Source organism: Pseudophryne corroboree, chromosome 6, assembly GCF_028390025.1.
Source record: "Pseudophryne corroboree isolate aPseCor3 chromosome 6, aPseCor3.hap2, whole genome shotgun sequence".
Taxonomy (NCBI): Eukaryota; Metazoa; Chordata; class Amphibia; order Anura; family Myobatrachidae; genus Pseudophryne; species Pseudophryne corroboree.
This window is the reverse complement of record NC_086449.1, coordinates 330,032,597-330,057,996: the sequence shown is the minus strand read 5'-3', so window position 1 is coordinate 330,057,996 and position 25,400 is coordinate 330,032,597. Positions and strand designations below refer to the sequence as shown.

The window sequence follows — 25,400 nt, the reverse complement described above, 5'->3', positions numbered from 1 at the left end:
ATTCCCCATGGTCCTTACGGAGTCCCCAGCATCCACTACGGACTACGAGAAATAGAATTATCGGTAAGTAAATTCTTATTTTTTTTGAGCAATCTTTATAAAAAGCGTCTTATACGTACCTTAGAAAGAGTCGCTCCAACAACTCCCCCGCCGGGTCGCGACAGCACTTACCCACGTGTACAGTGCTGTCGGCGGGCGTCTGTGTAGGATGTACTAGAAAGTCCAGCAGACGTTACCAGGCTGTGGCCGGTGCATGGGGAGAAGGTAAGGCATCGGTTCCGCTTAGTAGGGGAAACGCGAGACACAGCCGCACTGTTTTGGGATGGAGACTACCGAACAGTCGCTGACGCGGCTGCCATCTCGGGTGCACCACCGCTAGGCCTCAGGGATCATAGGCTCCAGGGGGGTAGTATGAGGTTACGATCCCTAGGGTTGATGTCAGCAGTGGGGTTTAAGATGCTTCCTTGGTCGCCCCTCCCCCCGGTTCATGACCAGCTTCCATCTGAGACTCTGTGTATCTAAAAGGACCCAGTTGCAAGCATAGGCGGCTGTATGACTGGTGCGTCAGTGTTCACTTGGGCGCCTGTGTTCACTGTAGGTTCACAGGGCAATTGTGTACACTAATAGCGTCTATATCCACTCAGCATTCACTAGCGTATTGATCGATCCTAGAAGCGGGGTGAAGTCTCCCTGTATCCCACTCTCCTGAGCCGGGTGATACAGCACTAAGTCTCTATCTATCTTTGAGTAGAAATAGACGGTACGTAGACCGGTTGGCCCAGTTGTGCATCCACAACAACCTTGAGCTCAATCCCCTCAAAACTGTCGAGATGATAGTGGACTTCAGGAAGAAGTCATCTAGTGCACCTCCGCTAACGATTGCTGACAGTGTGTTATCGCTAGTGGACTCCTTCAAGTTTCTAGGGACCACAATCTCCCGGGACCTTAAATGGGGGCCCAACACTGACGCCACTGTTGGGAAAGCGCAGCAGAGGTTGTTTTTCCTCAGGCAACTAAGGAAGTTCAACATCCCACAGAAGCTTCTGCTCCTCTTCTACTCCGCGATTGTGGAGTCGGTACTGTGCTCCTCGACACTCGTATGGTACAGCTCCGCCAGCGCGAGGGACAGATGCAGGCTCCAAAAGGTGGTCAGAACCAAAGAGAAGATCATCGGGGCCGACCTTCCCTCAGTCCAGGACCTGTACCTGTCCAGAGCTAAAAAGCGGGCAAAGAAGATAGTAAAAGACCAGCCACACCCCGGCCACAGCATGTTTAACTTGCTTCCTTCAGGCAGGCGTTACAGGGCCGTCCCCGCCAGGTCCACCAGAAGCCTCAAAAGTTTCTTTCTCCAAGCGGTCCGCCTGCTGAACTCCTGAACATTGACTGACTAGACGTACATGTAACTAACGTGTCCCTATGCTATACTTATCCGTGTGACATTACTTGCCCCCCCCCCCCCTCGCACCTGCTTATCTGTTACCTACTTGGCTGTTGTATAGCAAACCGAAGACAAATTTCTAGTATACGCAAGTATACCTGGCCAATAAAGCTGATTCTGATTCTGAGTGCGAATAGTTGGATAAGTGCCTGATGCATAGGAGTCTGAAAACTATTGCTGCTGTTTTTTTTTACTGTGCGACTGAATACATTTAAACTACTATATAAGGTAATGCAGTAATATGTTTCTCCTACATACTTGAAATGCAGCTGTAGTTGATTATGTGCTCATATTGCTTATTATACTGATGTATAACCTGTGACTGATTGGTAGTGTGATTGCTGACTTTACTATAATTCGGTCAGTTTCTGTGTATTCCCATCCTCAATGCTGGGGCAAAGCAGAGAGGGATCAGATTGTATGTCACTTTAACAAATTTTAAAGTGATTGCAGTCATAAATGGTGTAGTTAACAATGTACAGGTGTGTGATTTATCATGTCTAAGCGAGGCAAGGGTGAGGATGATACAATCTCCACTACAGCACCAACACTCATTTCATGTTTGTCTTGCAAATCTGGGTTAACTTCTCAGGATCTGGTTTAAAATGGATTATGTGCAAATTGTGTTAGCTTTCACCAAAGCCTCTTGTAATAATCCGAGGCAGGTTCAAGTTGAACTCCCGTGGGCTACCTTTGCACAGACATTATCCAGTATAGCTGAGCAGATAATGCCTGCTCCTATACCAGGGATAGGTTACCCTATTAACCCTTACATGCAACATTCCACTTGGAGTTTAACACATCCAGTACAGGAATCTGCAGCCTCTCAACACAAACAGGCTGAAAGGCCGGTGGTAAGTAAATCACATAGACATGAAACAACATCTTCACAGTCTACACATGTTTCAGATGAGGACTCATCGCACTCCGGGTCTGCATACAGAGATTAGGAGAAAGGCCTCAGCTCAGTGGACATACCGGAGCTAATTAGTACTACGAAAGCCATACTATTCTTAGAAGATGCATCAGAGCCTTTGTTAAAATCTAAGGCACCTGTGTTTAAACGTCTCAAAACAGTTAGGACTGAGTTTCCTGAGTCAGAATAGCTGACGGAAATTATGCAAGAGGCTTGGGTTATACCCAGTGAGAAGTTTTAGAATTCCAAAGAAATGGAATTCCCATTATCGTCTTCTGGCTGGGGACTCTTTAAAAAGGGAGGTGTTTCCCAAAGTAGATATGTATGTCATTCAAGTGGTGCGAAAATCTACTTTACCTCTGCCTTCAACATCATTAAATGCTGTCACGAATAGAAAAATACAGGTGAATATTGTGCAAAAATTTATTTATTTCAGTAATTCAACTTAAAAGGTGAAACAAATATATTATATAGACTCATTACATGGAAAGTGAGATATTTCAAGCCTTTATTTGTTATAATTTTGATGATTGTGGTTTACAGTTTAAGAAAACCCCAAATCCAAAATCTCAGAAAATTAGAATATTACATAAAATCCATAAAAAAAAGGGATTTTAAATACAGAAATGTCGGCCTTCTGAAAAGTATAATCATGCATATGTATGTACTCAGTACTTTGTTTGGGCCTCTTTTCCATGAATTACTGCCTCAATGCCGCGTGGCATGGATTCTATCAGCCTGTGGCACTGTGGTGTTATGGAAGACTAGGATGTTTCAATAGCGGCCTTCAGCTCTTCTGCATTGTTCGATCTCATGTCTCTCATCTTTCTCTTAGCAGTGATCCATAGATTCTCTATAGGGTTCAAGTCAGGAGAGTTTGCTTGTTCCTATAGCACTGTCCCACCAGTGCTGTCTCAGGTTTGCTATCCTCCAGCGGGTGTGGTTTTGAAGGTCGACCACACTTAAGTCGACAGTGTCGAGGTCGACCGTAACTAGGTCGACAGGTCAAAAGGTCGGCATGAGTTTTCTAAACTTTTTTGGTGTCATTTTCGCTGTACAGTGACTGGGAACCCCAATTAGTGCAGCAAAGTTCCCGCATATGGGTCAAGAAAAAAGGATCCCAAAGCGATCTTTGTGAATGCCCTGTCAGTGAGATGGGACTTTCGTCTGTCCTATGTGTTTCCACCAATCACCCTGTTCCCCAGGGTGATGCGAAAGGCAAAACAAGGAAGGGGCGCCGTGATACTAATAGCTCTTGCTTGGCCCAGAAGACATTGGTACATAGATCTGCAGAGGCTGTCAATGGATGCTCCATTCCTACTCCCTCAACGTCCAGATCTACTGTCTCAGGTGCTTGCTATCACAAGCACCTGGATTGACTGTCTTTGATGGCGTGGCTCTTGAGACTTCCATCCTGAAAGCAAGAAGATTCTCACAACAAGTAATTAAAACAATGCTCAGAGCGAGGAATCCTTCCTCAGCTCGCATTCATCACCGAATATGGCAAGCCTATATTCAATGGTGCAGTGACCGGAAATTTGACCCTAGGTCTTTCAGAATTTCCAGAGTCCTAGAATTTCTTCAGGCAGGAATGGACAAAGGTCGGCGGGTGGCTTCCTTGAGAGTGCAAGTGTCAGCTTTGACTGTATGGTTCCAAAAGAAAATTGGTAACCTACAGGATGTGCGCACTTTTTTCCGGGGAATGCTGCACATTCAACCTCCTTTTGTTCCTCCTGCAGTGCCTTGGGACTTAAGTTTAGTCCTAAAGGCCCTTCAAGTTGACCCAATGAGTGCATCTTAAATGGTTGACAGCTAAAGTTCTCTTTCTACTGGATATTACTTCAGCTAGAAGATTTTCAGATTTAGGGGCATTATGTTGCCCTCCTTTTCTGATTTTTTTTTTTTTTAATCCAGATAGAGCAGTTCTCAGAAGCAAACCTGAGTATCTTCCTAAGATGATGTCTAAATTACACATTAACAAAGAAATTGTAGTCCTAGCCTTCCAAGGGCCAGACCTTTCTGCGAGAGATGCATCGTTGGATGTAGTCCGTGCTTTAAGGATCTACGTGGATTGTTCCAGTGCCATCAGAAAAACAGACTCACTCTTCGTTCTCTACAGATTTCACAAGAGAGGATGGCCTGCTGACATTTCAGAAGCATATTCTCAAGCTGATCTCCATGTTCCGGCTAATATCTCTGCTCATTCTTCTCGTAAAGTAGGTCCGTCATGGGCAGCACAACGTGGCGGTTCAGCAGAACAAATATGTAAGGCAGACACATGGTCTTCCATTAACACATTCATTAGACATTATGCCTTTGATACCTTTGCCTCTCAGGACGCTAAATTCGGGCAAAGGATTCTCAAGGCCATCAGGGGTGTCCCCTCCACTAAAATTGCTTTGGGACATCCCAATGTTATCCTCTGGATAACTTGTGGACCCTGCAGGAGAAATAATCGTCATAGTAGACTTACCGTTGATTACTCTATTTCTCCTATGTTCACAGGACCCACAGGGATCCCACCCTGACGCACCTGATTTGAGGATCCTTACACCTACTAACCTCTTCCTCCTTGTACGGAAGGGTGTGCATGTGTGTTGTTCTCGCCTGACTAGGGATCTCTATGATGCTCCTGCCTTGAGCTTTGGAAAACAACTGATTTGCCTGAGCCAGGAGGCGGGGATATAGGGGATGGGCCCGTTGCATTATGGGAGCCCGAAAGCTTTGATCATTGGTGTCAATCCGCTGTCGCTACCTCATATCCCAATGTTATCATGTGGGTCCTGTGGACAGGAGAAATAGAGTTATCAACGGTAAGTCTACCATAACGATTATTTTCTGTACCACGGCAGATGGATTATGTTCAAAGGTATTATGTATAAGATAATTTTCTAAAGGAATGAAAAATAATTTAAGTAATTTGGAGGTTGTAACTCACTGAGTTACAACCTCCATTGATACTTTTCTGAACTGAGACTCTGTGACTATATCCATCTCATCAGCTGCTTATGCAGAGATTGCATTAGAGGAACAGAGAGAACTCTACTCAGCCAACATAACCATTATTGGCCTTAAAAACACCAAGCTCACAAAATAGAGACAATTGATTCTATAAATCTTGCCAGCGGTGGACAGAGTAAAATGCAGTAGCGTATCTATCCACTTCATACCTTCCCTCTGCTTCTATTTTTCCATTTTTTTTCTTTTTAATTTTTTCTTTCTCTCTTCCAAATTTCCCATTGTTTTTTGTTTTGTCAACTGTATTATTACATATATATACCGGTATTAGGATTTTATACTATTTATATACAACATCCCTGATATATTTGCATTTTATGAGTAAATAAATTAGTTTTTTGAAATTTCATTTGCCTTTATGAGTATGTAAAGAGTGAGCACTGGGAGTATTAACTTTTTGCAACATTACCCTATTAGATCGTCCGTTTAAAAAATGCCCTTTCTCCCGAAAACACACCGTTTCAGTGAAACCTGTGTGTTTTCTCCTGAAAACAGGGCTGTTTCTGGGGATTTGGTGAAACAAAATCCCTGATAACTGTGCCGGGAGTCGGCACTCTGCGCCGTGACCTGCATCCCCCACCTCTTTCCCTGGCAGTGATCACATGACGGGGAAGCGGTCATGTGACGGGGAGGGGAGTGGGTGGAGGTGGAGCGGCGCTGACAGGGGCTGGCATCCGCTGCAGTACAGAAAAACGCAGGTAATAGGATATCGCCCATTGTACGTACACACTGAGCGATTTTACAAACGGCCAAATGGTATATGAGTCTTCTGACACTACCAAATTGTTGGGTTTCAGCCTAATTTAACATATGGTTTGTCGTTGGTAGCGTACACACTGGACAGTTTGCATCTAGTCGTTAGCAACATTTTCGAAATTGAGCTGCATGTATAGACGACGGAGGATGTTGCTAGCGACCCGCCACAGCGTGCATCTCTAGCAATATACTACGTACACACTGGACAATAAAACAAAGTTGTAACGATGTGTCGTTATCAGCAAATTTGTTTAAATTGTTGTCTAGTGTGTACCCAGCTTTAGTTTCTGAGGTATGATCGGGTTGGTTCCATTCCGGTATGCAGAAAATGCTTCACGTTCATTTCTACGGGGTCTCTGCATGTAGCAGGCATCCTGGAAACCCCATTAAAATGAAATTGATAAGGTTCTAAACCCTGGGGGTAATTCAGAGTTGATCGCAGCAGCAAATTTGTTAGCAGTTGGGCAAAACCATGTGGACTGCAGGTGTGGCAGATATAACATTTGCAGAGAGAGTTAGATTTGGGTGGGTTATATTGTTTCTGTGCAGGGTAAATACTGGCTGCTTTATTTTTACACTGCAATCTAGATTTCAGATTGAACACACCCCACCCAAATCTAACTCTCTCTGCACATGGTACATCTCCCCCCCCCCCCCCCTGCAGTGCACATGTTTTTGCCCAACTGCTAACAAATTTGCTGCTGCGATCAACTCTGAATTACCTCCCATGTGCGTTCTGAACACAAGTGCATTCAAACTGATATAGTGCATATCAACTTCAGTATTGTGTTTTCATATGCTGTTGTTTTTTTTTTTTTTACACCAAAGCAAGACCAGTGGTAATTTGTTTAATACAACTCCAGGTGTTTATACCTGATCTCCTTCATCTGGATACTAGTAGCAAAGATGCAAGGATTACCATAACGTGTAGCTAGCAGTTGTAATGGTTGAAATACAAAAGGCTGTTTATGTCTTCTCCTCCTACTATTTCCTTCTTGAGATGCATGGCAACAGTCTTTATATACGAAGAAAAAGACCATCCTTATTATTGTGAACACTTCCTTTTACTTACATTCATGTTGAGGCTTATTGGAAATGTACACGTTTAAGCTGCTTTCTGTGAAGGAGAGCTCAATACACATGGGGCCTGATGCATATGTGGTTGGAGGTGCTATCGCTGCTGCTTATATGGAAGCTAATATGGTAATGCAGCAGGCATGCATTGGTGATCCGTGCTGCAACCTAAGATGCAGCATCAAATCACCTGCGACAGCAACGGCCGGCTGTGTGACCCATGGGGTCACACAAGCTGGCCGCCACAGACCTAACAAACAGGCCAGGAATTCTCCGTCTTCCGATGGAGCTCCTGGCCTAGCCACTCCCCTAAAATGGCAGTGACATGCCTCGTTTTGGGAAATTGAGGCACCCCCTTTACCTTTTCCTGAAAGGAAATGGTGAATGCAAACCTAGTCTAAAAACTAGCACTTTAAAGGTGTTAAAATAATGAAGAATAAATATGCAGCAATGACTTTACTTAATTTCGCAGGATCACGAAACCTAAAAAGTCAATAAATTAATTTCTGCAAATAATTTGTATTACCTATGAGACAGCATGACCAACCACCCAGACCTAGGAAGTTCTCATCGAAAGATCTGTCACCAGGTCCTTAGGGGGGAGATGTACTAAGCATTGGAGAGAGAGAAACTACAAACCATTACTCTCCTGTCATTTGTCAAACATAGCCTGTAACATGGCAGTTACGAGCTTGATTGGCTGGTACTTTATCTCTACTTCCACTTGATCACTCTCCAAAGCTTAGTGCATCTTGGCCCCTGCTGCGGTTTACCTTACAAAAAGTTAATTCTTTACATGAAAGTGTAGCTGAGTAGTGTCATGTTCCAGGCGTCTGCCATTATGTGTAACATAGATATGTTAGGAATTCTTCTGGACGCACAGTCCGCTGGATACCAGCATCGCCCAGAGTCTAATAGATTTGAAACTTTGAGCTTCACAATTGACAGAACCATACAAATCCTGTATTTCATTATTTTGCTCCTTAGATTTTTGTCCAGACGTTACCAGCAGGCTAGTTCCTTCATATATGTATTCCCGATTTTCATAAACCTTTTCAGAATCTGCATTTAGCAAATTCTGTTAGCAAACTTGTGAAACAGGATTGTTGCTTTAACATAACAATTGTAAGTCCAATAGGAAGCAGACTGAAAATGGGTTACTGGAGTATTGTGTGTATTACGATTGACCCTTGCCCCTTCCCACAGAGTGAATGATTGCCTTGCATGTGTGTTGCGTGTTAAGAGCTGCTCAATCGATATCTGCCTAGCTTCACTACCAGCTGTAAAATCTCATAGTAAAACTTTGCAAACAGCTCCCCACCCTCCTCCTCTCTGGGCCTCTTTAATTGCTTGGCTTCCTGAACAGCCAGCCCCCCCACCCCCTAGCTTCCTATCCATGCTCCATTTTGGCTGTATTTCAGTCTGTTTAGAATAACACACTGTGCTTGGCCTTGCCACCATCCTCCGGCCCTACCCCCCCAGCCCCATGTTCCTTTTCATTTTTGTATGTTTATCTTCACCTTCCAATTGCTTGCGCTCCCTCTCTAGACCAGTTTATATTACATCCTTTCTTACTGAAGGCGAGGTGTGACCAGAATTGCCTTTGCGTGTGTGAGGCAGGAGGCGTTACTACTTTACTTGCACACATGTCACCCAGTAATTAAAAGTTTAAACATTAGCTTTAGATTCTCCCTCATTGCGTGACATGACTATTTCCTTCACCCTCTCCTTCCCTCATTAGGTTGAGTGCTGAACACTGCTTCTCGCCAAAAGTGAAAGGGTTAAGCACTGTGCCTGCCAGTTCCTGGAAGTTGCCTTCCTGGTATAGAATGAGCGTGCCAGCGGGTTAGTACAGTGTGGCACGCAAGGTGTTAGGATAGCATCATGGTGATCTGTGATTAAATATAATTACTTCATTTGCATATTGTTCAATATATCATTAAAGAAGTGTCAGAGTTGTACTTCTGTTTTTGGCTGAAAAAAGACTTGTAATGCTGAATTGCAAGGAAAATCAGCTTTTCTTACCTTAACTTGGCTCAGCTGTGATAGGTACATTATTTGTAACCCATAAGCCGGAAAGTCATCATATATGATACCTATCCAGCTCATAAGTGAATGGGGAGAAGGCTAACCTGCGCATGCACACCTCATTTATAATTTGTTAGTATCTATCTATCTATCTATCTATCTATCTATCTATCTATCTATCTATCTATCTACACAACTTTTTTGCCAAGCTAATTGATTGGGAGGCATGCTGTACACTGAAATACTATGCCATCTACAAATGGTAGAAATACACAAGTAGTGCCAGCGTCACATATGTTAATTTATTTCATTATAATGCTGGTTCTTCATGGCATAATGTTATGATACTGGACAGTTACCGGTTTTTATAAATTGTATCTGTCTTGTCATTTTTATACAATTCTATTAGCTAATTTACTTATAATTATTTTATTTGCAACTTGTAATTTTAGATTTGCAAAAGGAGGGTAACGACAAAAAAGTGTGAATCTCTATCTCTTTCTCAGATTCCGCTTCCCGACTGAGTCAGTAACTGGCAGCTAGGGTTCTCCTGGCATCCTGCATATTGTGGGAGGCTAGAATTTACAGTGACCATTCTAGATAATTTGGATCTTGAAGAAAAAATAACATGGGTAGATCACCTGCCCAGCCATGAAGGTGTTAAGTAAAAGAATAAGCTGCCCTAAGGAACCTAGTGGATGAATGAGCACCGATGTGAATGGAGGATGCGTTGCGTGTGACCGGGGAACAGCTGGGGAGAACAGGTGCAGTTGGAGTAACCTGTCTGACAGCTCTTTATCCTTCTTTCATTCATGTACAGTGTTCACTGTCAACAATTCTCTGCAAATGCGAGGAAATCTAATCAATATTTGGCCATTTTTAACACCTTGTATTGTGAAGACTTCCGTTTGTGGAATGCACAGATTGTGCATGGATTGGGTTCAGGCTTTAGTCTCCAGAGATGCCACTATAATATTAATGCTTTATCTCTTTGAAGCATTTCTTGTACTGTCCTGCCATAGTACTATTGCTGTAGTTTGTTCAATATATAAAAGCCATGTATGGTGTTTTTTGTATGTTATATTCTAATAACTTGAGCTGAATTTGTATGTCTTGCTGCACTCTTTAACCCTTTTCCTCCTTTGTTATTTACTGTAAGTCTGGAGGTACAGAAGTGCACAGGGCAGAAGGTTAGAGCTTTGGCTGGTGGTCAATCCCATGTACATAACGTGAGGAGAAGGTAGAGTTGTGATAAAGGTTGCCAGCTGCCTTTATCTGAGGTGAGAGGCTTGGCTGCATGCCTTGGCTCTTGTGCCAATTTCTAATCGCAGCTGCTAGGCATTCGTGCAGTAGAACAACAGACTCGGCTCCCCATGTGACTGGGGTGGCACCCGTGGTCATGCATAGTCTACAGTGTGTTGCACGCAACTCTGTGGGAATGTATGAGCAGACAAAAGGCACCCATACATATTTTCCTCAATGCATGGATGTCTGACTACAGATTTAATTCTTCAGTGTATACTTTGAATGCATCGTACAATGCCAACCTTAAACTATTATTCCAATATCATGTGTATTAGCCTCCCTCTAGTCTATCAGATCTCACGAGCAGGGTCCTCAGAACCCTATGTATCACGTCTGTTCATCCTTTGCGCTAACTTTCACAAAATTATTGTTACATGATTTAGTAGATTTGCACATGCTCTAAATTGTAGGATTATACCTGCTCTGAGAATTTACACATGTCCTGTCTTCACTCGCAACTGTATTAACATGACTTGTGTGTTCATGTTGTATTATTTTATTTTGTTTGTTTCCCTGGTTGGTGCTGAAGAGCTTGTGTCACCTTATAAATAAACTCTGATGTTGTGTAACGTAGACTCTCTAAAGTTCTACATGGCACCATAGACAGATATTTTTCAGTCCTCCTTCAAATACTCGTTATAATGTTCATACTCATCCTTTTCTTTCCACTCATTCTTGATGGACTTTATTATATCTGACAGATTCCGGTCTGGTGGTTCCCAGTATCTCCTATGGCTTGCATAAGAAGCTGTTGAGCGTGGCAGAGAAACATGGCCTATCTGTGGAGAAACGTCTGGAGATGTCAGGGGTTTGTGCCAGTCAGATGGCACTCACATTGCTAGGTGGACCAAACAGGTGAGCTGGTGATATATTGCTGGGCCAGTCCAAACATAGGAAATTGTGAAGCAATGGAAATATTAATGTATCTTTCTTAGGACAAGGTGGTAGTGAAAATGATCATTCTCATTTTTGTAGAATTAAAAACTGATTAAAAGATCTATTTCTTTTCCCCCAATTGAACGGATGCATATAAAAAATGTAAAGATATGGTGCAGCTATGTTGTACACTTTACTCCTTTTGAAATTGTCCATGTTCTAGGCTAATTTCAGCTGTGATTAAAGATCCCATAGCTCTGTATAGTTATATGGAAGTGACTTACTATAGGTGCAAGTATAGCTGTTCTGCTTTACATTGCTATAGGCAAGAGCCTTGGAACTGACCATTTTTTTTTTTTTTTTTTTGTCACATGAAAAAAACATACTAGGAGTTATTTTATGTGAATTACAAATGTGGGTGTTCAGAAGAGAGCAAGGTGTACAATCAGCCATGTAGAGTAGACTCTGCTATTTTGTTAGCTGGGAAATAGACTTTGCTGACGTTACTGTGAACTAGAGGCGTCACTGAATCATGATGCATAAAGAACGTAATGCAGAATTGAACAGAGTTTTGTGGATGTACCTTGTGAGTTTTCACGTTGTGCATGCAACTACGGGGGAGTCTGTGTCCTACGCTACGCACGTGTACCCCCCCCCCCCCCCCCCAATATCTTCCTTTGCGGCTGTAACAGGATGTTCTCACGTAGGTAAAGTCCAGAGAATGCTGTGTCGAGGGAGCTGCAGGCATTTACTGCTGCACCTTTGTATAATGCCCACATGGACACCCGGGTTAATGTACTGTATATATGGGTAAACCTGGCTCTGATACTTTACAGTGCCTCCCCAGCCATTTATATATTTATTAACCGTTTCTTATATAGTGCAGAAAATTCTGTTGCGCTTTACAATGATAAAACACAACTGGGTAATAACAGTCATAGAGGTAGGAAGGCCCTGCTTGCAAACTTACAATCCGTAGACCTCCCCAACCGTTTACATCACCGCATGTCACTGGTGTATGGTTGGGGGTGGTCTTGCCACAGAGATATGCGTTTAGTTCTGTGCACGTGGGGGCAATTATGGCAGCCTTTCATTCATCTCCAATTCCATTGTAATTCAATGGGGTCACTAGTTCATGTTGCATTGATAAGATTAATCAGAAGCTACACTTCACCTCCCATTGATTACAGTAGGCCAACTGAAAACGATGTCTTCTTTTAAAACTGGCTGCTTGGATCCAGGCGTGCAAGATAAGAATAGAGGAATGAGGCCAGTTATACAGCAAGGCCTCAATTTCCCACTGTTAAATTGATACAGGTCTGCCTGGAATGTTCTTTTCACACGCAATGTAGATCTTCTGCCCTCCTCTCTTCCTGCTCTCACACTGCTCTGGTAATACCAGTTCTGCAGACGTTTACAGAGTGCAAAGCAATCCAGCTACAGTAGCTCGTGCTCTGCAAGCCCTTGCGTGTGTATAAACAAGCACAGATAAATTACTAGGTGTGGGCTGGTCTTCATACTGTGTGAATAAACCGGATATCATTATTGCTGCCTGAAACACAGAGAGCAGTCAGCATTTTACATTTTTGTCCACTTTTACAGTCTCGAAAGATAAACAGTATTAAAATAATTGCATGAATAACATGTACACTCATTTTCTTTGCCATCATATGGTTACTTGCATACAATGTTAATCCCCTATCTCAGGACATTAGCTTGCAGTATAACGGCAGATAACAAGGTTCTAGAAAATGTTAAGAAATGTTTATAAATGCTCGGTCCACCCAATACTAAAATGTTAATTTTAAGTATAATTAATTAAGCTCAGATGGACATCCCCTGACTAGCTCAGATGGGACTATTTTAGATTAAAATTGTGGCAGTCCCTGCCCCTCCCCTTTTTTTTTTAATTTGGCGCGTTGTAGCAGGAGAGGTCATCTCCAGCACTGAATTTACTCCTAATGAGAGAGTTCTACTTAAAGTGGATGACTGGCCAATTACGTCTCTATTCTAAAAATATAAAAAAAATAAAAAGTTTTCTTTCACCTTGATTATCTGTATTTTGGATTCTCTGCCCTTAAGCTTTTACCATTAATATGACTGGTTCTATAAATGCATAATATATAATATGACTATATGATATGACTATACTATAATAGCAGCACTGATTATCATTAAATTATGAAGTGACTATCTTGCTCCAGGTTGGGTGCCACTGTTATGATGATCCGATCATCTTTAGAAATTCTCTAGACAACAATGTTTGAAGAATTAGAAAACTTTAGATGTCACATCTGAGTAATAATTGGTGAATTTGGCTTGTTATTTTGTCAGAGAGAGAGAGACACACACACAGATGTAGGAGTAAGAAGAAACCATGAAGTCATCATCCCTTATAATAATATAGAGCCTGAAATGTTGTCAATACAACATTTATAAAATCATTTTTCTTAACACACAACTAATGTTACTTAAAAGTCCATGTATCAGCCATGAGGGAAGTTGTGTTTCTCTGCAAGCAATTCCTATCTCGCTCAAAAGGACTAGAGTTACACAATTCTATAAATTCTTAACAAGAGACCCATAGAGAGCAAGGGGGTTATTTACTGAGCGTGGGGTTTCTAAAACCTGATGCTTCCCATCATGTTTATGCCTCAAATTTAAGAGAGAAAAGACTTTCCTGGCAAAATACAGCTAGTAAAAGCATTGTCCTTTCAAACTTCGGGCATTGGAAACCGGCGCTCCGTAAACAAATCCCCAAATATCTTTGTGACATAACAATATGCAGTATTATTTTCTTAGTGATTTGGATTGTACAATGCAAGCAGTGCTGCTTTGTTGTTGTTGTTATTTTTTTACATTACTCATCATTTGTTTATATCCATAGGCTAAATCCTAAAAATGTGCATCAGCGACCCACTGTGGCCCTTCTGTGTGGACCCCACATCAAAGGGGCTCAGGGTATAAGCTGTGGCCGCCACCTGGCCAATCATGATGTAGATATTATCCTTTTCCTACCCAATTTTGTTAAGATGTTGGAGTCTGTTACCAATGAGCTAAATTTGTTCTGCCGGACTGAGGGCAAACAGGTGTCAAATGTTAAAGGTTAGTACTTTACTTGATGTTTATAAAGAATTTTGTACTTCCAAAAACGAGATTTGTTTTCCAGATCACCTGCACAGAGGGTCACATAGACAGTTGTAGTCAAAGGTTTGGGAATCCCTGGTCAGTGCATGTTTCACTGAAAAGAAGTACAGGTTGAGTATCCCATATCCAAATATTCCGAAATACGGACTTTTTTGACTGAGAGTGAGATAGTGAAACCTTTGTTTTTGATGGCTCAATGTACACAAACTTTGTTTAATACACAAAGTTATTAAAAATATTGTATTAAATGACCTTCAGGCTGTGTGCATAAGGTGTATATGAAACATAAATGAATTGTGTGAATGTACACACACTTTGTTTAATGCACAAAGTTATAAAAAAAATATTGGCTAAAATTGCCTTCAGGCTGTGTGTATAAGATGTATATGTGACATAAATGCATTCTGTGCTTAGACTTAGGTCCCATCACCATGATATCTCATTATGGTATGCAATTATTCCAAAATACCGAAAAATCCCATATCCAAAATACCTCTGGTCCCAAGCAGTTTGGATAAGGGAGACTCAACCTGTAATACAACCTCTGTAAAATACAAACATGAACATTACTTTTCTTGTATATTTTATGTACAATTACTATTTCAAAAATTGTAGTTTGGTAAAAGAAATAAAACCATGAATGTGGCATGTGCAATTGAGCTTCCAGTCATTTAGCACTTTCTAGCTTTCACTTTGCCAGAAACAAGTGTTTCTTGTAGCCAGCTCGTTTAAGGGATTTTTGCCTTTGCAGAAATATTAGGTCTTCCTGACAAATATTAAATAATAAAATTTGGGGTCTGTGAAGGCCATTCCAAAATCTTAATCTGTCATGGTTGATATTTAGTTCCGATTGCTGATTTGCTTCCGTTATCACGTTGGGTACAGGTTACTGGCCGCCAGAATGCCGGCAGTGGGGGGCGAGCGCAACGAAGCCCCTTGCGGGCTCACTGTGCTCGTCACGCTGCTGGCTCGCTGCGTTCGCCACAGGTTCTATTCCCACGCTATGGGTGTCGTGGACACCCAGAAGTGGGAATAGCCCCGGGCCCCCTGCCAGCATTCTGGCAGTCGGGATCCCGGCGTCAATATGCTGATGGTAACCGCATCCCCCGTTTCTTCACAGACTGTGAGACAACAGGATATGTTGATAAAAATGTAACCCATTCTTTCAGCACCACTAGCTTCTAAACTCTATTCTCTAAATATATATTTTATGGTTGTGAGCAAAAATGGAAATGTTTCTTTCCCCAGAGTACAGGACTGTGGGGGAAATGTAGGAAAAAGAAAATGCAGGTGCGCACTCTAAGCACTTAGAATACTGATAATATAAATAATTTTGATAAACTCTACAATTAATATGGAGTAGAAGTGAGGTTCTTAGTATATGTTTGGCTAAAATTGCGGGCCCACCCACCGCGTCGAGGTGAACGTCAACAGATGGGTCCCTAACATCCCTAATACTAACACATTATTTCAGTTTATCTAGGACTTGCCTATAATAGTGCCCATTCTACTATGTAGATAGTATTGTAAGAACCTGTGCTGATTGAAATCATTGAAAAGATTGAAAAGGGCAGATGGGGGGAGGTGCTGATACCAACCAGGAGGAGTGTCAGCCTTGTGTACAACATTGTATAATATATACATAAATATAGAGATGACCTTTTTTCATGCATTTCTATGAAAAAAATTTAACTTTTTGCCCGTTTTTAGGTTGAATTTAAATTCGACCTATTCAATGCCCATGGCGTTTTTTCAACTGGTCGAAAAATCTGGAACTGGCGAAAACCATGTGTATCGGTGAATTTGTCTGCGTTTTTGGCGCAATTTTCGCCCATGCCGATTCAACAAAAAAACAGTGGAACGACATGGGTGGAAATGGATTCATAAAAAAATGGAAATGCTCGCAATTGAATACCCTGTGTCGAAATAGTGCTGTTTTTTCGACCAGTCAAAAAAACTGCTTTTTTTCATCTGTTTTTAAGTTTGAATTTACATTCGTCCTATTCAATGCCCATGCCGTTTTTTTTTCCGACTGGTCGAAAAATCTGCCACTGTCGAAAGCCATGTGTATCGTTGAATTTTCCACCGATACACGTGTTGTGACAAATTCTCGGGCTTTTTCACTCCCGTCTTTGGCGCAGTTTTCACCAATGCCGATTTGACCAAAATAAATAGTGAAACGGCATGGGCGGAATTGGTTTCAGAAATGGGCAAAAACGCCCGCAATTGAATACCCTGTGTCGAATTAGTGCCGTTTTTGTTCTGCCAGTCGAAGAAACCACTTAATGGAATACCCCCCTATGCATTCCATATTGTGTAAGCACTGCTGTGGACCACTGCTTATATGTCCACTAAACCTTTCAGTGATAATGTAGGTTTTGTTTGCTATCAGAAATTCTTCTGGCCTTGCCGTGATTGCTATAGGTTTAGCTTCCATTGCTTAGCGATCTTTGTGACTGTGTCGATTCCAACCTGGTAGCTTTTAGATATTATTTTGTAGTCACACCCTGCTTTTTAATATTTAGCCATATTTATTTTCAAGTCCGCAGTCTACTGCTTATAAATTAGGAGCCCTTCGTGGTTGTTGAGATTGGACACAACATCCTGAGAGGTTAGAAGGATCACCTTATTAATTGAACTCTGGTTTAATTTAAGGCGCAACAAATCAATCATGTTTTGAGGTCTTAAAGAATAATTTTATTAATGAATCCTTTGGAAGGCTTCCCAGAGTGAAGCCAGGGCCGGATTGGCCACTGAACCTGCTGTGGAGTTCCCAGGTGGGCTGTTCGGGCAGTGGGGCCACCTCTCATATGTAGCTCCACCCTCCACGCATCACCCGCCGGCTTATTTACAGGAATAGCGCACGCAGTGTGCGCCGCAGCCCCTTACCGTTATAGGGAGCACAGGCCCTAGCCCTACCCAGCTGAAAGGAGGAGGAGGAGGTCCGCACGCTAACCCCACTGCTGTCACCAGCACGGACCTCGGGGGGAGAGACTGTGCGGCCACGGCGGGTGCGCGTCCTGCAGGGGAGGGTGAGTATAAGTCGACTCTGACCTCTGCCTGCACTGCGCTTAAGGGCCACTACCAGACTGCACTGTAATGCCAGTCTTCTGCAAGGAGGGAGGAAGCAGCCGGGAGAAATGGTGGGGACATGGAGCCTGCCCTGATTGCTTGAGTCAGGCAGATCTCCATGTATCACTATCAGGCACTGCAGCTTGCAGGACATATTTTTAAAAGACTGAGAGCTGCAGTGCCAGTGGTACATGGAGATCTGGATGGGAGAGGTATACTCTCAGTTCTATTTCCTCCAGCCCACTTTGCCCAGCCATGAGAATTCTGTGATGCAGTACTGTAGTGTAGCCGCAGCTCCCGGACAAATAGAAGGGACGGGTGGGCAGGCAGCGCTAGACTGTGTGAATAAGGAACCGGTGGCACATTGAGGGCAGACACCAGTGACAGATGTGGCAAGAGAGGTGGGGGTGAAATTTCTTATATGTATAAGCGGCATTGCTTCCGTGGACATGCGTATAAGTGGTGCTGCTACAATGGGCCTTATGTGTATAAGCGGCGCTGCTACAATGGGCATTATTATGTGTATAAGCTGCGCTGCTACAATGGGCATTATTATTTGTATAAGCTGCGCTGCTACAATGGGCATTATTATGTGTATAATTGGCGCTGCTACAATGGCCATTATTAGGTGTATAAGCGGCACTGCTACAATTGGCATTATTAGGTGTATAGAGGCGCTGCTACCGTGGCCATTATGTGTATAAGAGCACTGATACTGTGGGCATTATGTATATAAGCGGCACTGCGATCGTGGTCATTATGTGTATAAGCGGCACTGCTACTGAGGTCATTATTATTTGTATAATCGGCACTGCTACCTTGGGCATTATTATGTGTATAAGCAGCACTGATAGCCTGGGTGTTATTATGTATATAAGCGGCACTGCTACCGTGGTCAGTATTATGAGTATAAGCAGTAATGATACTGTGGGTATTATTATGTGTATAATCGGAACTGATGCTGTTGGCATGTGTATAAGGGGCACTGCTACCGTGGGCATTGTGTATACGGGGCACTACTGTGTAGCATAGCGTGAATATGGGGCAGTAGTGTGTGTTGTAATGTGAGAAAGGGGCACCACTCTGTGGTGTAATATGAAATAGAGGCACTATGTACAGTGTAATGACAATAAGATTGTGCTACTGTGTGGCGTAATTTCATTTGGTACTATTGTGTGGCCACACCCCTTCCATGTGATACCACACCCCTTTTTTGTGCTGCGTGCCTGTGGCGCGCACTGTGTTCCTTTTTAGATGTTATGGGGCTTAAGGCAAAAATTTGTAGTTTACAGGGGGGTGCCTATTGCCTAACACCGTACAATTGCCTCTGCCTAATGGGAGGGAGGTCGGTGGCGGGGAAAATGAGTTCCACCACCTCTCCAGAACCACTTTAAGCCCTGGTAGGGGCAGACAACACACAAAGAGGAGACAGATTAAGAAGACAAAGGAGATATAGTAGCTCACATGGGGAAGAAACTGCACATAGAAAATTGGAGACAAGAAGGCAAACAGAAGATGGAAGAGAAATAGATGATTGATAGATGAAGGCATATATACAGATGTGGAACAATTGGCAAAGCATGGGGAATCAAAATGCTCAGAATTGTTCACCCAGTGGAGATGCAGTATTGTGATGCAATTTTGGCTGTCCCATTGGCGCAGAAGCTCTGCATCAAGTGACTGGCAGAAGCCTGGCAGATAAAAGGGGAGAGAGGCTGAAATGGCCATATTCCTGGACTAAAAAGGGTGTTTAGTCGCGAGAACAGGCATTCTCCGACTAAACTGCCTCGCCGTGGTGCTTTTTGCACGGCGTTAAGTCGCAAAACAGCATCGCGGACCTAGTTTTGTTGGATTTTTGCTTGCATCCCTGGAAGGGTGCAAGAAGAAATCCTCTAGACAGGGACAGCATCACTCTGAATTAAATAGCTCTGGGAGCTTCCTCCCAGTGCTATTCAATCTGCATTGAACTGAATGAACCCCTAAGAAGCAGAGAGACAAATGAAGGAGATGGACTGATAGAGAGGAGATGCCTTCCAGGAATGGACTGAGATATTTAGTGAGTGTGCAGAGGATTAAATGTCACCCCAGTTTTAATTTCTTAACTACTTCTGCTACAACACAATACTTTCTAAAATTTTAATGTGTTAGGTGCAGCTAAATTGACATGCTCTGCCTTTTGTTGTTGTAACTCCGCCTACATTACATTTTGAAGTAATCCCACCTACTTTGGTATTGGCTCTGCCTACAGTTGGCTTGGTGCCGCCCACATGAGGCCACTTCTAGAAATTTTTCCAGGGCCACTTTTGTTTCCCAATCCGCCCCTGATTGTAGTACTGTACATACCACACAGATTTTGTTTTCAAGTTTGTTAAATCAACATATAAATAGTAATTGTTCATTTATATGAGTAAAATGGGTCATGTTTAAATTTTAAATTGTGCATTCATCTTTTCATTAATATATTCCGGGATATCTGTGTTTATTACCTGCTATATGGGAAAGGAGGGTGTTGGTGCGGAAATCATTAGTTTACCCTTTTTGTTTTAGTCTTTTTTCTCTGTTTTCCAAAATATCCTGTAACTTATTGCAGACTCCTCAGTATTTCACAAGATGAACAAATTTGTCTCGATATTACAGATGGGTAGATAGTAAGGATGTAAAGAGACTTATACCCCTTTCAGACTATCAAAAATTTCCCAGGTTATTTCACCTGATTGTGCATCAACCCGGAATTTTGGTTAGCCTGGAAGGGTCCTAAAGTAATATACCGGTTCAAGCGTCCCGGCATTTCATCCCAGTTCGCGACCTGGGTTGATGCCGAAATCGACCCAGGATGCGTGCAATGTGAACGGGTAAGCTGGGTCAAGGCGACCCAGCACACGTTCTCTGCATAGGAGGCGGCGGTGTTTGGAGATGATCATCTCCAAGCGCTTCCTCCTGTAGCATCGGCAGTGACATCACCAACCCAGCAATATGCCAGGCCGGGCTGCAAGTCTGAAAGGGGTCTCAAGCCGGGGCGCTCCCAGGAAGCACCCGTGTACAAATTCCTAGATGCGACTCAGCCCTGCAAGTCTGAAAGGGGTCTCAAGCTGGGGTGCTCCCAGGAAGCACCCGTGTACAAATTTCTGGGTGTGACTCAGCTCTGTAAGTCTGAAAGGGGTATTAACTTTAGCCTTTCAAAATTTCTGTTTATGTGGAGCTCCAGTAGAGCAAATCAACTAACCCCCCCCCCCCCAAAGTATAATTTTATTTTCTCAAAGTAAATAAAACGTGTACCCTCGTGTCACTTTTCCATTTTAACTTTCCTCTTTGATTCATACTGTTTAATTAAAAAAATACTTTATAGGAGGATAGTATTTCTGAGATTAAAGGCAGAAGTAGCATGAAAAAAATGTGTCTTCCCTAGTTGTCACACAGAAGAATGGGAACTGCACCAATTTTCTCCTACAGGTCACAGCAATTCTACCTCATGCACAGTGTTATTCTATAAACAGAATGATAAATGTATTTGATCTCTGTGCTCTCCCTACAACACTATGCCAGTCCCACATTTATTTATGATTTATTTAGTTTATTGAAAGAAAGACTTGGGGAAAATGTAGCAAGAAATAACTATAGTACTCTCTAAATTTGGAATTTTTACATCTAAAGCCAACTAAGGCTGGTAACCTACTATTTGTTACATTAAACACCATTGGTTTGAACATGCATAGTAATCTGTATTTGCACTTTCAGTTAGTGCTGGGGTGTTTCAAATGATATACTCCATTGACCCAAATGTGTTCTCTTCATGGAACGCCACTATATGGGTTTGTCATATCCAAGCTCTTGGCTGTGATCTTGTAGTTGCCAAATGTTCCTAATTTTAATGGACAGTACCAAGTTCTAAATATTTGCCCCTGAAAATCTTCCTATTTTTCAATACTGGCCACTTTCATTTTATATCTTGTTTTCTTATTTATTAAACAGAACTATTTGAGACCCATAAAAATAATATAATATATCCAAATTCCATGCACCTCATAAGTGTTGTAACTTATACACCTTTTCCACCCAAAAAAGCAAGTCTGACCTGGGCAATTGAACACTGTTTCAAGCTGCGTCAAAGGGGCATGAAACCCTGTTCACACCGCAGGCTGGACTCTGGTTATTGGCGGTTCATTCTCTTGCTGACACTTGGAGATGACATCATCTCCAAGCGCTGGTGGTCTGTCTCTCCATATGCTTTTAGCGTAACCCATGTCAGTGACAGGTTGACCCTGGTGGCTACCAGGGTTGGATTCCCGGGTAACACCACTCGGGTCATTTTGATATCACCCTTTCCCACCTAACCTCAACTCGAGTTGCTCCGGCAATAACCCCGGTTATATGTTTGGTGGAAGAGGGGGTATTATGAAGTTCTGCCTAGACAGAACAGCTTGTGGCATGTTTAGAGGCAGCTGCTCAGCCATTTTATGGGCAGTTTATTTTAAGCATGGTTACCAGTGCAGGTTTCAAAGTTTAAAACAAAACGGCAATATCAATTTACAAAATGACCATTCTTGTGTGCAGAAGATGACCGTTAGTCCTCTTACCAGATTCTAGAATACCATGAGGTACAAGACTGAGCAGGCTTTATATATACAAGCTGTATAAGTAGTGTATATGTATGCTTATTTGTAAGAAACATAGTGTTTCTATTTAAATGTGGTATAAAGAATATTGAAAACATTTCACACCAGTTGTTAATTTAGTGCTGTGCTGCCATCTTGTGTTAAAAGTAAGAAAGTATGCAACATCAATTTTATCCTCAAGCATCAGCTATAACAAAATGCATATATTATTATTTATTACCAGTTATTTATATAGCGCACACATATTCCACAGTGCTTTTACAGAGAATAATTGTCCATTCACATCAGTGGAGCTTACAATCTATATTCCCTACTACATATACACGCACACACATTCATGCTAGGGTTATTTTTTTTTTTGTGTTGGAAGTCAGTTAACCTACCAGTATATTTTTGCATTGTACGAGGAAACCCACGCAAGTATGGGGAGAATATACAAACTCCACACAGTTGAATATACAAACTCCACATATATATTATAAAATAATAAAGACTAATGTAAGTTTATGTGCATGAACATCCCATAATCCACAGAAACCAATGAATTCTTGTTTCTAGCAGCATTTTTAGAAATCAAATGAAAAGTTTTTCCTGTACACTGCACATATTTGTAATTAAGTGAAGGTGGAATGTCCGCGTGACATAAGTCTAGTATAAATTGAGCTTCCTATTTGTTCTTCTTGATGCTATTTTGCAGCTTTCTGCAAGGAAAATAAATAATTCTAGCTCTTACCAAAATAAAATGTACACTGTAAGTCATATATTTTCTTCTTCCCTCAATTTCATTGGTGGTATTTCTACACTTGTTTGTATTTTAAGATAACACTCTCCTCTTCTTTTCTAGAACTGCCGGATTGCCCTGTAGACTTGGTGATTAATTGTCTGGACTGCCATGAAAATGCCTTCTTGTGTGACCAACCCTGGTACAGAGCAGCTGTGGACTGGGCTAACCAGAACCGAGCCCCGGTACTAAGCATTGACCCTCCTGTCACTGACCAGAGTCAGGGTATTCATGCCAAGTGGTCTCTGGAGCTGGGCCTCCCACTACCACTTGGTGAGCAGGCCGGACGGGTGTATCTGTGTGACATTGGCATTCCCCAAAAAGTGTTCAGGGAGGTGGGCATCAACTATCATTCACCATTTGGTTGCAAGTTTGTTATCCCTTTACATTCCATGTAGGAATGGTATAACGAATCGGCCTGTGCCAGCTTCACAAACACATTTCAATTTGCTGCCTTACTGACGTGGGCACAAACCTGCCATCCTTTTCTTTCTTAAACCCAGTGAAAAAAGCAGTGTGTGCAGGACAGAACATTCCTGGCAGCAGACATGATTAAACATGCCAGTGGCTTTCTGGGAAACGAGGTTATTATTTTATTTGAGTTTTTTTTGTCATTTCTTCCTGCACCAGCCAAATCAAACAATATAAAGAACATACTTCGGGCAGATAAAAGGGAATTCATTTTTTTTATTTATTTTTTTTGGTTTTGTGTTTTTGTTCTTTTTAATTACCATGTTAACATGTTCTTGTTTTCACATTGCTTGAAAGAAAAAAATAGTTGTTACTGTGTAGCTTTACCAGCTGTCAACTGTCACCTGAGTGATGCGCTATTTACCAAATGAAGCACTTTTGTGTTGTGTGTATCCATACTTTGATTTATTGTTTTTGAGGAGTGGTAAAATAGTCAGTCAATATCTGTAATTTATTTATGGAGCTTGCATGTGAGTTGTTCAACATGAAACATTCCTGTAGTGGCAGCTAAATAGTTCACCTAGCACTTAGATACACATGGGGTTGATGGATCAAGTAGTGAAAAGAGTGAAGTTGCCCACAGCAACCTATCAGCATATACCTAAGATTTTATAGAATGTCCTTCTTTGAATCTGGTTGGTTACTATGGGCAACTTCTCAACTCTTTGCTTGCTACATTAATCTCACAGGTGGTTATACTTTATGTACATGAGCAGTAGTGAGAGATTCTAAGTGATATGGCCATAATAAGCAAGTAAAAAGGACAATCTATATTCCATATATTTACGCCGGCGCTGTACTCACCACTCTTCTATCTTCTGCCTCTGTGGGTAGCGGCCGTGCTGCGGAAGTGAGCGGTCGCCTCGTGGGCTTGCGATCATCACCCTCAGGAGCATTAAGTTGGTTCCTACTCCCCCCTTTCTAAGTCCCACGAAGCAGGGAGGCTGTTGCCAGCAGTCTCCCTGTAAAACAACAGAGTCTAAAAAAACAAAACAAAAAACAGCAACCCACTAAGAAAACTCCTAGGAGCTCCCCTAGCTGTGACCGGCTCCTTCGGGCACATTTTCTAGACTGAGTCTGGTAGGATGGGCATAGAGGGAGGAGTCAGCTCACATTATTAAACTCTTAAAGTGCCAGTGGCTCCTAGTGGACCCATCTATACCCCATGGTACTATAATGGACCTCCGCATCCTCTACGGACTACGAGAAGTATTTACCGGTAGGTATATAAAATCTTATTTTCATAATACAAGCCACTTTAGAATAGAATGGACTGTAATGACACACAGCTATATAAAGCCATGTGTTGTGATGCATTATTTTAGCATTTATCTAATCTATTGGTAGCTCAGTTAAATGTATCTAATTTCAGAATTGCCTTTGATTGTTATTTGTTTATGGATCAGTAAGTTCCTGTTTTATGTTTCACATCACATGCCACTCAGTACAATGGCAATTACATAAATGTATATTAATGTACTTTTTGTAATTGTCCTCCGTTGCACAATTCCTTATCTTTACCTTTTCCTGAACTTGCCTAAGGATTAGTTTTCAATACTAACAATCCTGAAACGTAATTTAAATATTTTGTTGGCGGTCCATACAGTAGGTATTTTTTAATGCTTCTTTCATTACCCACAGCTATTCTTCAATATTGTTTTGAATTACAGGGAGGCTGTGACTGAGTGTTCCTGTATTAGGGTAGCTGGAGGTCTAGCGGTTCTAATATCCCATGATGCCTTTTCTATTTGTACACACCTGAATGAAGTAACAAACAACGCAATGGTCATTCCGATTTCTCTTACAATCCCAGAACACACAGTTTCTAGTAAACATGCTATGCAGTCTTCGGAACAATGTGACACAATATATTGTGTCCAGGGATTGTATCCAATTAATTGTTGC

At 42.0% G+C, this 25,400-nt stretch overlaps 1 protein-coding gene across 4 annotated transcripts in view; it reads left to right on the top strand.

The window, feature by feature from the left end:
- EDC3 (enhancer of mRNA decapping 3) overlaps window positions 1-25,400 on the top strand; it is a 157,722-nt gene that overhangs the window by 94,336 nt on the left and 37,986 nt on the right. For 3 of the 4 annotated variants that reach the window (XM_063926371.1, XM_063926372.1, XM_063926370.1), the window contains 3 exons: window positions 11,237-11,390; window positions 14,299-14,516; window positions 23,088-24,975. In XM_063926371.1, the coding sequence (XP_063782441.1) occupies window positions 11,237-11,390; window positions 14,299-14,516; window positions 23,088-23,422 (707 nt within the window). In that variant the 3' untranslated portion in view covers window positions 23,423-24,975. Of the gene's footprint in view, window positions 1-11,236; window positions 11,391-14,298; window positions 14,517-23,087; window positions 24,976-25,400 lie in introns of those variants that run through there. The other variant, XM_063926373.1, reaches the window with a different exon arrangement.